Below are 14,170 nucleotides of genomic sequence, written 5' to 3' on the forward strand. Positions count from 1 at the left end.
ATTCCAATTTATGTATATATATATATATATATATTGGTTTTTTGTAGGTAAAATTTTGTGACTATCCCATCAGAAACACCTGCTAATTTATATCCAGTCATCATCTTATATTTAGTTGAACGGGTGTTTTACGTCTTGTGACCATACTCAAATATTGTCTGTAATCTTGAAACCTAATGTCTGAAAATTTTGAAAATCTGATTACTTGAAGCAAAAGCGTTTCCGAAGGACATGAAGCACATTCCATGATGGCAATGATTGTAATCACGACAAAGTGTATTCTAAGAAAAATATTCTTTATGAGCACTGAGTGTTTAATTGCTGTCAAACGAAGTTTGTATCAATTATATTCGGTCTTTTTATGCGATTTATCGCTTGACAGATTTTTCGTCCGACCCATTTGAATTTTCGTCCACAAGAGGGTAAACAGGTAGCGCCCAGCGGGCATTGCGTGTTCTAAAAGTCTTTCAGCTCACTAATTTCCAAGGATGCGAATCAGAGATCCACCGCTGCACAGCGTTCAGGCCGTAAGGTGCCTTGCAGCCAAAACCCCCCTCCCACCGTTGCCCGCCTACCCCGCCACTGTCCCCCCATCAGCCCCCTACCACTGCGCTCTCCCCACGTACCTTCAATTAAGCTAGAGCTAGCCTCACTAAACCGTTGCTAACTACTGACGAACCCAACTGCTCGCCGGTGGCTTGAGAGCAATTCGTCTGACGTTAGTCTGTTATGTTTAAATAATTCAGGAAAAGCAAAAACCGTCTCCAAAAAATTAAATTGGGTCTTAATGGTAACTGTTTTGCTGCAAAATACGCTCAATTTTAAAACAGGACAAATAATTTGAAGATAGGAATTAATATTGCATATTTAGAACACACCAGGATTAACTTTTATAATAACTGGAAGCCCATTAATTACTTGGATGATTCAATTAGTAACCAGAAAAAAAACCTTATCCTTGGACAAAAAAATTAGCTAGAAATTTTAAGGACTACTTTACAAGATTAGCAGTTAAAAAATGGAACAAAGTGCTCTTTAAAACGGAACAAGTGCTCTTTATTTTAGAAAAAAAATATTTAGAAACTCATTTCTCTCTCCAACTGAACAATTTCTATATAACAATTTTTCCCTGGTTTGTAAAAGTTTTTTTGCATCATGGCTGGACTTAAAAGAAAACTTGTTTGACAGATGTTGGCGAGTGATGCCTAGACATTATTCTTGCTTCTCTCCAAGCTCATTCAAAGCATATTATTTGCTGAATAACCATATCATTCTTACTGCCCTGTTTCTGGTTCAAATTACAGGTTTTTTATAGTGATTTTTTCAGGTAAGGGATCCAGTGCATAAATTTTGGTTACTGAATGTGCTTTGTGCCAGAGTGCTTGGTATCTGCCCGAGGTTTTTTTCCACTCAATTTGCTTGAACGGTTGTTGAATTCATCAGTTGCTCCACGAACAAATTTTAGAACAAATGTCCTCCTCTGAAAGTAAGTTCGACGAATTTGTTTCGGCTTGACTTGTTGGTAGAATTAACAAGGCGGCTCGTTAATGTGCGATCGCACATAAGGTTCCGACCCCGCTCATCCACAATTTTGGCATAATTGTCTACCAAATGAGGAACAGATAGAAAAACACAAAAAATTCAAGTATTTTTCAAAAAAATAAAACTGGTGTATGAAGGAAAAGATAGCCTCCAAAGCAAATAAATCAGTGGAGTAAAAACTGATGCATTAGATTGATGAGATATGCCGACATTAAGAAAGCGAGCGAAGACGAACCGCAAAATCAAACAACAACAACAAACATTAATTAAATCAAAAAATTTATGTACGTTTTAAAAAACAAAACTTAATAACAAAGTCAAAATAGCGTTAGATAAAACTGAAAATAAACAGAATTACTTGCAATTCACCAGAAAAAAATGGTTATTCAACAGTTCATAAGAAAGCTTGGCAACAACTAGACAAAAAAGAACAGAAACTTTAAAGTTAGAAAATTCGCTGAATTTTTAAAAAAGAAACAATTAATTTCAAAGTAATGAAAACCATTAGGAATCAACTAAAATATCCCATAGGTTTACAATTAAAAACGCTTCTATAGAAGGGAATTAAGAACTCTTGGTATTCAGTTTTTATGCAGTTACAAAAAGAACAACAGATAGACAACAAACTAAAAATCAATTAAAACCTGCCAGAAAATAACTTGGAAGCCGTAAAGCCATACTTTGGCTCCCAAAATACGTTCTATTGCAACTTCATTGAACACCGATAATTTATCATGTGGCCACTCATTAATGAAAATAAGCAACAATTAGACAAAAAAGAAAAAAAAGGCAAAATTATGTGATACTTGTTTTTTTCGAAAAAAAGTTACTTCCAAAGACATAAAAGCCATTAATTACAAAATGAAAAAGTTGAATAGGTTCATCCATTCTTCCAAAGGAAGCCTTTGAGACCTGCAATTATCCAGAATATGTCTTACGTCTACAAAAAGAACGTCAAATATGACAAAAATCAAAATTTCATTTACTTCTTTTTGTGAAAAACCCGTGTGGAAGCCAGTAAAGTGACAATGAATTCTCTTGAAACATTAGATTTTGTGACACCAATCCCTTTTGACACCTTCCCTTGAAACGTATTATGTGACCTCTCATTGATGAAACTAAGTAACAGTTAGATCAAAAAGAAAAAAAACAAGTTTATGTAAAACTTGTTTTTATCGAAAAAAATTTATTTCCAAAAAGATAAAAGCCATTAATTACAATATGAAAAAGTTGAATAGGCTGGTCCATTCTTCCAAAAGAAGCCCTTGAGACCTGCAAGTATCCAGAATATATCTTACCTCTACAAAGAGTGTCAAATGTGACAAAAATCAGAAATTCATTTGATTTTTTTGTGAAAAACCCGTGTGGAAGCCAGTAAAGTCATAACGAAGTCCCTTAAAACATTAGATTTTGTGACACCAATCCCTTTTAACACATTCCCTTGAAATGTATTATGTGACCTCTCATTGATGAAACTAGGTAACAGTTAGATCAAAAAAAAAGCAAGATTATGTAAAACTTGTTTTTACCGACAAAAATTTGTTTCCAGAGACATGAAAGCCATTGATTACAAAATGAAAAATTGAATAGTTTCGTTTATTCCTCCAAAAGAAGCCTTCAAGATCTGCAATTATCGAGAACATGTCTTACGTCTACAAAAAGTACCTCAAATATGACAAAAATCAAAAACTAATTTTCATTTTTTGAGAAAAACCCTTGTCGAAGCCAGTAAATTTATAACGAATTCTTTAAAATCATTAAATTTTGTGACACCAATCGCTTCTGACACCTTCCTCTGACCATCCCTTGTCATCTTTAACCTTTAATTAACGAGACCAGGTAACAAACAGACAATAAAAGGAACAAAACTGCGAAGTTGAAATTTTTTTTTTCATTTTGGAAAACAATTGTTTTCAAAGTCATGAAAGCCATTATCTATCTTCTAATATCAGAATATCGGCTCATCTAATGTTCCGGGAAAAGCCAATCAAACCAGGTCATTGTACAGGAAATTAAATACGACTAAAAAGACAAAGTAAAAACGACAGTTAAAGACAAAATTAAAAATTTTAATTAAATTCTTCAAGAAAGTGTTGTCGAAGCGGTAAAGAACCACAATCTATGTCTTTAAGGATTTATAGTTTATCAATTGTGCCTTTGTTTGAACGGGAAAAATAATATATTTGAACTGACAATAACGTGATAATTTGACAAAATTAGAAAACATGAAAAATGGGCAAATACCTAAAAATTAAAAAAAATGTTAAATCTAGTAGTATCAAAGCCAGAACACCATAACTTAAGGCGTAAAATTGCAATTAAGACTAAATTTGGTTTCAGCAGAAAGAAAGAGCACTCTTTGATTGCTGACACTAAGCTACAAGGTGACCAAAGTAAGAGAAAAAGGGAGGCAAAGTTCAATAAGCCAATTTTTTTTGAAAAGTCAAAACGATCATAAGCTTTCAAACAATCAACTAGATAAATTATTTTGGAGCTAATTAGGAAACCGATAGGACCTAACACTATTGAGCTTTAATTTGAAGTGTTCTGTTATTTAATTAATATAGAAAAGATCGAATTTTTTTAATAAAAAACCGACTGATGACAATCCGAATTAATTTTGGATTGAAATGGTTCAAGATTGGTACAGAACTATTGCTGCTAATGTTGATTGTCCATTAGGAATATTTAATTGTTGGAACGTCATTGATTTAGATATTTTGTTTTTTAAAAAATCAAAAGTAAATGCTGCGTTTTTGATAATCAACGAATAAAGTTAGCAAAAAACGGCAAAGTTTATTTACAGAGCACTCACAACGGAAGTTTAAGTGGAAATAGCCCCCCTTTCCGTCAACAAAAATTTTGTTAGTGGTATTTGGGCGTGTACTTCCTGCAAATTTAATCAGATTGGACTAAAGAAACTTATTTCGTGCTGTTTTTGATGAAAAAGTCTGAATTTTATGAAATTTTTAGACGGATTTTGTGACAAAAAAATTCAATGAAAATGGCCGAGAATGTATTTTGTCTTTAAACGTAAACTCAAAAATATTTTCAAGAATAGTTTTATTAAATTTTATTAAAATTGGCGAAGTTTTAGTCAAAAATTCCGAAAAAAGGTGAATGAAATCAACGGAATTCACTCTACTTTCTCGAAAGTTAAACCTCGATATCTCCCTGTCAAAAACGAAAATCAAAAAAATCTTTTTAATTTCATATTCTACGCTGGACAAGCTTTCTAATGATACCAGTTTCAACTCTCTACGATGAATATATCGATCGGCCAAAATTGACTGAACAAAAAAAAACCCAGTTAAGTATATAGTTCCTCCCCCCTCAAGAGGGGTCGGAACAATTACTCCTTTGGGTTCTTTTTGTTGTTAAACCAAGTTTGGGTGAGCGATATATCTTTCTTAGGATGCAATGACTGATATTATTAGAAAATGCAGCTACTGTAGATTAATTTAATTTTAATATTTATTTTACTACACCTTTATTATTTGCAAAAAAAATGTATATTTCACATAATATTTTTTTTTCAAAGACCGTCATTCCAAACTAAAATATGTGAAAACGGAGACAAGCCTTTTTAATGCTCTTGAGCTCCTTCCCTTTTATATGTCTTATGTTCGTTAGCTTATTGTTCATAATTTCATTTTATCTCAAGGAAAATATGTTTAAATTCTCAAACACTTTGACAATAAAATCTAAACAAATAGTTAAAGGTCATTTTTGCATTTTTTTAGTTGAGGTTTACTGATATTGGACAATATATTTGTTTAAAAATCTAAAACTGAAATCATTTAGAAACTATGGTTTAACTTCTAGAAAACTCGGAACTCAACATGTATAAATACTGCAAAAATCATATAAACGCCCAAAACATCGCAAAACTATCTCTTCTTAACTAGCATAATGTTTCGTTTTCTTCTTACAACAAGTCAGTATTATTTTCTTATTGCTTTTTTCCCGGAGAAGTTAAAAGAAGCCTCAACAGCTGATCGAGCTGGGTTTTTTACCTGAGTTACTTTTGGGATATTACTTCTCTTCACAGTTATTAAAGATGCTGTAATAGGTTATGTTGCGTGCAATGTTGACAATGTGCCATCTCGATTTTTTTAAAAAATATCTAAGCAGATATTGGTTTGAAAACTTGTCACCATCAAAGTATAAAAACTCAACTATGTTTTCGTGTTTTTTTTTTTGTTTTCTGCAATCAACTCATCATTTTACAAGCTTCAAACCTATTTTTTCATTTACTTCGACATCATTAAAAAAAGATTTCCGTAGTCTTCGACTGCATTATTTTATCCTAGTGCTTTCTACGCTAGTTGTGTTGATAATAGTTCTCGAGTACTCTTCCTTGGAAGAACTTATGAACTAATCTGCTGATTAATTCCAATACTCAGCTATTAACTTTGGACAACTGTGATTGTGACAGCAATTAGATAGAGACATCAATTTTCCCCTTAATCGGTTTTCTCTAGATTGTTTGTAACCAATAATGATTCACAATCAAACTGGATTAAAAATTCGTCCGAAAAATTATCCAAGATTACTCATATAAATTTTGAGACTTCAGTTTTCATTTCATTCAATTGAAAAAATATATTTGAAAAATGTCTTTCTTTTTGAGTTAATTCAGCATTCTTTTCGCACTATTTTTACTTTGATTATGCGTTTTTTGTGATTATGAGTCCGGATTGTGAAATATATTTTGAGAGCTCAATTATGATTAATGATTTTTTGTTTGACTAAAATTAAAGGAACTTAATTTAAATCGGCCATTTCACTCAGGACTTGATAAACATTAATTCTAAACCTAATAGGTATGTCGTTTGAGGTTTTTCTAATGTTATCCGGATAAACTGGATTGTTGTGGTGATGATACTCTATTGTAAACGATATCATTAGAAAACCCGTACAGCGAAAAATATATAGCTAAAAAAGATTTTTTAGGTTTTTTGCATGGAGTTATCGAGGTGTAATATTTTGTGAATATTTGACTGCTTTTCGTCGTTATTGTTCACATTTTCCTATTTTGGAAATTGCTGCCAAAAAAGTTCAAATTTGTAAAAAAGAAAATGGTTTTACCTCTGAAAACAGAGGTGTTGTTGAATTGTGTGATCAATTTTTTGGCTAAAATTGTAACTCAATTTGTCAAAATGTAGCCTTTTTCATCAAAAGAGGAACAAAATAAGCTTTTTTGTCCTCTTTCATTGTCCTCACCAGATTCAAACGCCTAAAAACTGCTGACACAATGTTCGTTAACTCCAAGGAGGCTGAGTTTTACTTTTGCATTCTTTAAATGCGCTCTTGAATTAAAAGTATGCCAATTTTTTGCTAAATAACTTACTAATTGTGCAAAATGCATAATTTGTTTTTGATGTATTGACTTTTTATAGTCAAATTATCCATATTCATAATATTCGGAAAATTAAGTGCTCCAATTGAATGAACCGCAATAGCAAGGGTAGTTTTGGTGTAATGGCTGTTTCTTCAGAGGCTAAAAAGAGTCGGATTGTAATCATTGTTAAGTATTTTCGCAATTTCAAATTTGTTAAATATTTTCGCATTTGTTTAATATTTTTTGCAGTTTTGCGCCTTTGCTCTCTTTTTTGGTCAACTTGTAACTTAAAGTCAATAAAAACAGGTCGCATCATCTTTCTAATGAATTCAAATTCAATTAAGCTCGAATAGTAATCCGTTCGATCAATACTTTTTGAACTTGATTAGGCAAATTTTTTCAATATCGCAGATTTGAACTTGAAACTAAACCTTTTTTGTTCCGACCCATTTTAGGGGGAGGAACTATAAACCCAAACAGGTTTTTATTGTTCAGTCAATTTTGGCTGATTGATATTTTCATCGTTGAGGGCTCTTAGTGGTATCACTAGAAATCCCGTCCGCTAGAATAAAGAGCTAAAAACGTTTTTTCGAACTTCTCCTTTTCCAAGGAGTTATTGAGGCTTACTTTTTTGGGAGCATTTGAGTGCTTTCAGGTGTGTTTTTTTCTTATTTTTCGTTTTTTGACTAACTTTTTCATCAATTCGCTTAAAATTAAGATAAAATTGTAGTCAAAAAGTGTTTTTGTTTACCACTGCGAAGCTGTAAGCTGAATGTATTTATTTTGCTCTGTTCCTGAATTTGTTGTGCTCACTTTTTTTAAAAATCTTTGTCAACTTTTTCAGTTCAGTGAGAAGTCGAATTAGCGTGGTAATTTTAACCAGGCTGAGGAAGTAAGGAGAAGAGGAAATCGAGCGGATTTAAATTATTTTTTTCCAAAGTACCTTCAAATTGGATTCAGGAATAGTTATTTAAACAAACATTGAATTTTTGGTTTCAAGTAATTCAATTTGACGAGTTTCATACCTGTCTTTTTCATTGCTGTGGATTTGATACAAATGAGTTCTTGTTTTGACCAACTGCAATCGCGTAAGCATTTCAACACGCGATGAACGCTTTTTTAATGTCGACACTTTTTGTTTTCAAAAGACACTAGTTATGTTTTCAATTTTTGCTTATTTTTTTTTGATTTCTGTAATCTGATCACTTAGCTTGAATAATGAAAGATCGCAATAGCTTCTAATGACGAATAAATGCAACTGAATAATGGTTTGAGCTGTTTGCTGGAGATATTCTTTAATTTGATACTATTTGGTCGCAAAATTTTTATGAATTTTGTGAATTTTTTGAAAATTTGTTGTTTTTTTTGTTGTACTATTATTTGATCTCACTAAAAAAATTCTCAGAGTTTGCTGATAGCAAGTATTTCAATCTCTTCATTTTTTTTTTGTTTTCAAAGCTAATAGATTTTTGGCTCTGCCTTTAAACGATTTGAAGAAACATTGCCGATCTTTAGTTGATCAAGTTTTTAATAGCCGCTGTCAGCCTTTGAGCGGCTACTATTTAGGCGCTCTCCTTTTCATAATTTGCTTTACTTTTTTATCACGTTCTCGCTTCACGATTTTCACGCTTGACTTCGTCCTTAATTCACTCACTGTTTCAACTGAAAGGATTCTTTTAAATTTTTTCACGCATAGAATTACGCAGTGTAGTGCATACAAGGAAAATAAAAAAGATTGACATAAACATTATCAGCATTTAAAGTCCAGTCATTTGATCATAGTGCATTAGGCTATTGAAGTTCATTAAAGCTATTGCTAGCTGGCATTATTATTATTATTAATAGCGTTCAGTTTAAAAACTTAATTAATATAATTTTGGAATCTAACCAAATATGCAGAACTTGCATACCGAGCGAAAACAGCTGGACGCTTAGAAGAACTCTGTAAACTTCTTTCTCATCTTTTTTTCCTTTTTTTGTTTCAATCCCGATAAGCGTCAAGCGGGCTAACGGTGGCTACTTTTTGGCAATTAATCTGCAATATATATTGTTCAATTTGTCGTCTACTCGCTTAGTTGCTTTGGTTTAAAATCCCATCTCCTAAAAAGATGCCTCAATTTTCGGCAAATATCATTCATAGCTAGTGCTTTGTATGGCATATACGCTGTTTTTTTTCAAAATTTTTTACTGAATTGTTGAACTTGGCTAGTTATTATTAAATTTATTGCTTTCTCAGCCCTTAAAAACGTTCCTGACAAATTTTACCGTTTGCTTGGGATGAATATGGAAGCCTAATTAGTAGCCTGAGTTCAAAATGGTCATTTTCATGATCTTGGCATTAATTTAAAAAAATGACTTGATTTTTTATTCTTGCATGATTTTTTGAATTATTCTGTTGTGAATTCTGAATCCCGAGAGCAACAGTTTTTGTGGATCATCTTGTATGTCGTTTTATTGCTGATTTTATTGGATCTATTGATCACTTTGCATATTAATTGAATGAGGTACCGTTTACTTTCGAAATGCTTTTTTGAAAAGTGCATTTGTGAATCTTCTTTTCATTTGACGTCTCATTCTGTTTCGGTTAGAATTTTTTTCTGCACAAATGAGGTTTTCTTAGTTTGACGCCTGTGGTTTTCAAAGATTTTCTGATTTTCGTTCCTTTCACCGTTTTTCGCTACTGTTGTGTTTTGTCATTACTTACCACAAGGGTGTTGTACTATTTACTCGTTATAACGATGCAAGGAACCATTTTTTATGAAAGTTTTGTTGCTTTGATTTCTAAAAACCTTAATTCCTGGTTTAAATACTTTCTCAATGTTTTCATTTTCAATTAATTTTGAAAGTATAGGGCCCCGGGGCTTGTAGACTGTCTTAATCTGATATTAGTTTGTATATGACAATTTTCAGATTATGAGTCACATGAATTCTTATTGCAATTTGGGACCTGGGTTGCTATGACCTTGTTTCGCCGTACAACGCTCTTTTATCGTTTTGCGATCCTTCACACAGGAAAGGTGAGGAAATCAAAAGTTCCAAATTACTTCTTCCTCTCAAAAACGCTGTTCTGACTCCATTTCTCAATCTCTCTAGCAATTTTGTTGTAGGTCATTTCGATTATTAGATTTTGGTCTTACGTGAATATTTTTTTTAAAAAGGGGTTGTCGAAGCGTTTCATCCAAAATTTAGGCTAAGAATTAATTTAAATATTTCAGTCTTTTTTCATCGAGATTGCAACAACTGTGATTTTTTTAAAGCACAATTTAAAATTTCCAGGGAGAACAAAGCTAAAGATTAGTTTGACCCCTAATTTTTATAAGAGTGCTCTGGAATTGACATTTGGCCGTTTCGTTCTGTTATAAATCTACGTTAATTATCAAAATTTCAGCATTTTTGATTTATTGTTTGCTAACAGTTGAGAGTATAACCATTCACTACGAACAAGTACCACAACTCAAATCTAAATTCAGTCTAAGCCTTAATTTTACAATTAAAAATGTATTCGAATTGTATGCGAGCTTCATTTTCTCGCATTTTTTGCTCTTTTTGTGTGAATTTTGAACAATTATTGTAACTGAACGAATACAATTTATTGTTCAATTAATGGAAAACTCTTTTCACGTGCAAATGAGACCAATTGAAAATATTTCATAAATTCAGTTAAAAGATTTTGGCTTTATTACTACAAAACTATGTTTAGAAAAATTTGTTTTAGTTGTTCTGTATTGGTTCTTTGCTAGTTGTTACATTTTAATTATATGATGAAATCTGATTGCTTCTTTCATTGCCTCAAATGGAGTTGCATATTTCCCTTTCTGTTGTTTTTAGTTGAAAACTAATTGTTTTTGACTTTTAAGAATATTTGTTTCGGAAAAGAACTGTTATTTGAGCTGTTGTCAGATTTTTTTTTCGCTTCCTTTTCTTTTTTCGGTCAAATAGTAGCCTAACTTCAGCAGAAAATTTGCATTTTATTTATTAAATTAAAGGTACAAGGGGCTTTAATGTTATAAGAAAATGTATTTTAGATGGTTAAGTTTTCATTTTTTTGGTTTTGACATTTGCCTTTTTTGAGGTCTTTTTGACATAAATACTTTAATGAAAAATAACAAAAACTGGCGCTAAAAGCAGAGAAAAACAAGCATATACGACGTTCATAGGCAACAAATTATGATTTTACTGGTTTCGATGCCTTTTTCCTGCAGAAGATACTTGATATGTTATTATTTTGCAGTTAATTGTTGTTCTTTTCAGTTGTATGATATAATGTGGACAATCAGGATATAATGCGGACAGGTCTCAATTGCTTCCTATTGAGTATAAATGACCTCATGAGCAATTGCAGTCAATGGCTAACGGCTTTCTTGACTTTGATGTATGTCTTTTTGTTAAAATATTATTAGTGTCATTTTGAACTTTGCCCCTTTTGAATCTTAGTTCTTTCTCTTTGTAGCTTTGTCTCATTAGTGACAGTCCGACTTTCTGGTAAACTAAAATTTGAATTTTAATCTAAATAGATTTTTAAAATATCTAAAATAATGGTGTCTGGTTTTGACTTACTGGGTTTCACAACAACTTTGTGATTTTGGATTAGTTAATTTTATTTCAGCATAATTTTTAGCGTCTTTTCTCTGTCCACAATATTACATTGAAGAAAAGTGCCACTGGCGTTTAACAGAGGCCTATTTTAACATATGTATTCTTTGACATATGCGCTAGCTTATGAATTTGTTGGCTTGGACACTGCTTTTTAATTTTGTAATATTTACAGTACTTTCCGTTCATTTAATAGTCTTATTCGTACATGGCATATTTGCAGAAAAGTAAGTTGTTCAAAATTTTCTATGTCTTCATTTGAAAGACTATTAGTTCAAAAATAAGGATGAGCACGGTCAGAATATTATGTGCAAACACACATTACCGAGCCTTCACATCGAGTTTAGAACCATGCTGAAATATTTACTGCTCTTTGTTTTGCAAAATTTAATTAGTCAAAACTGGTACAAAAAATCGGGTCTTTCCCATTATAGCCCCCCCCCCCCCCCCCAGAAAATTATAGCCCCCCAAAAATCAAGTTATAGCATACAATTAAATTCATCATTTATGCTTACAATTGTTGGTTACAAATTTTTGTTTTGTTCCAGTATCGAATGCTGGAATTTTCCAATCGCCGTCATTATTTCATGGAACGGTCCAGGTTTTTTCGAGAAACATGCTTTCTGAACAGGAACTCCGCAAGATACGAATCAACAAGATACGAAGTCAACTAAAATCAATTATAATGGGCAAGCCCATGTCATCATCCGGCGGCTCGCCTACAATGATTTCTGATTTTGTGTTAAAGAAGTGGTTATTAATTTCAGTGGCTCGCCTACATCGATTTCCGATTTTGTGTTAAAGAGGTGGTTATGAATGTTCATCTGGGGGGGGGGGCTATAGGTTACATGCCCACTAAGCTGGGGGGGGGGGGGGCTATAATGGGAAAGACCAAAAAAATCTTGGTGATTTCATGATCTCTGTTTTGTACATTCTGGGAATATAAAACAAAAAGCAGTCGTTCGTCAATTTTGTCTTCCAAAAATTCTTCATGTTGAGATTAGAAAAAACTTAAGAAATGCATAGAAACGAATTTAGTAGGACTCATTTAACTCAGAAAGAATTAAAAACCTTTATTGGGACGTAACGTGAATGGCTACAGGGAAACAACATATTACGATTCGTCTAGAATTACTAAATGTGCCATTGGTATCACATTACGCAGATGATAAACTCAGTAAAGCTATCCTCCAAAAGCGGTTAGCGTATAAGAATATCAATTGGCCTACGATGCTCTTTTTGCCCGTAGAAGAACTGCCTGGGTCTGGGCTGCGAGTTGGTGTATGGTATGAAATCACTGCGGGTACGTTTCTCCCCCGGATGAGTAATGCTGGGGAACTACGTGTGGAATGGTGGAGAAGCCCTAAGAATCAATTGAGTCCACTTTATTTCGTGGATTCTATTAACCAACTGAGAAGTCTTGACCATAATGACAACAATAATTCGCACGCGAAGCTTTTCGCTCCCTTTTTTATCCATCCCAGCTGGTTCGAGCCGAATGGAATGCAGGGGCACTATGCGCTACCAGCTGGTTTTGTGGTTATGGGAGTCCATTTTGATGTCAATGAAGGCAACATGTATTTCAAACCCTACTCCGACTTTTGGGTTAGAAATCAGCCTGAACTGGACAAATGCGTAAATCGCCAACAACACTATTTCGACGGGTCACGGGGTCATCAATATTTTCTGGCCAGAAGTCCAACTTTTCTCAGTCAGGAAGATAATGAGCAGATCACTCAACAGGAGTTGGAGGCGTCCAAAAACAAACCGCAGGTAAGAAAAAATCTGTCAATTGAGTTACATCAATTTATGAAACTGAATTACTTGTCGTGCAGGAAAAAAATATTCGGTCGGAAAAAACTAACCATGCTGAGTGAGGTAGAAATATACACTATCTGATTTGGAGAGAAATTTGCCATGATCAGAGACAAGCAATTGACTATGACTCGTACTAAATCGAATTACTGCGAAATAATTTGACAAAGCGCGTGTATGTTTCGAATAGGATAAAGGGCAGCTGAGAACAGGCTATTGTAGGCCCAATGCTGTTCCGCTGCGATTATGCAGGAACCATAAATATTATTAATTGCTCTCAAACGAAATTTGTAGCAATTATATTAGTCCTGTCGGTCTTTTTTTACGCGATTTTTCGCTTGACCGATTTTTTGTCTGACACTTTTGACTTTTCGTCCTCAAAAGCGGGATAAACAGGTAGCGGCCAGCGGGCATTAAGTGCTCTTAGAGCCTTTCAGCGCTGTTTCAGCTCAAACTGTTTTGGAGACTTAACTTATGGTGTGAAGGGAGGTTATTAGAGGTTGAAGACACCCCAACTATTGACCCCTACAACGGGCTGTTGCCCCCCACTCCACTGTTGCCCACCCCCACTCCACCCCTCCCCATCAGCCCCCCGGTGCATCCCCCCCTGGCTACGTTAGGAACAACCGATCGCTAAGCTTTTTGAAAATTTTTGTCTTTTTTGAGTTGTTTCGGCCTTAGGTGTCAAGAAACCTCCTCGAGGCTTTTATAATAGGTTACTGCATAGTTTCTTGTGCTAATAGAATGGTTTCAACATTATAACAGGACGAATTTTAGCATTTTTTGACAAAACATTCAAATTTTTTCCATTTTTTATGACATTTAGTTTTACTTACTCACGATTTTCCACGTTTCTCCAGCCTCAAAAGCCGAGGA

At 33.5% G+C, this 14,170-nt stretch overlaps 1 protein-coding gene across 2 annotated transcripts in view; it reads left to right on the forward strand.

Moving 5' to 3' along the window:
* Window positions 1-14,170, forward strand: part of LOC142337614 (uncharacterized) — a 105,346-nt gene that overhangs the window by 48,732 nt on the left and 42,444 nt on the right. For both annotated transcript variants that reach the window (XM_075386967.1, XM_075386968.1), the window contains exon 4: window positions 12,582-13,252. In XM_075386967.1, coding sequence (XP_075243082.1) covers window positions 12,582-13,252 — 671 coding nt within the window. The remainder of the gene's footprint in view (window positions 1-12,581; window positions 13,253-14,170) is intronic.

Source organism: Convolutriloba macropyga, chromosome 4 (assembly GCF_964194025.1).
Source record: "Convolutriloba macropyga chromosome 4, txConMacr16.3, whole genome shotgun sequence".
Classification (NCBI taxonomy): Eukaryota; Metazoa; Xenacoelomorpha; order Acoela; family Convolutidae; genus Convolutriloba; species Convolutriloba macropyga.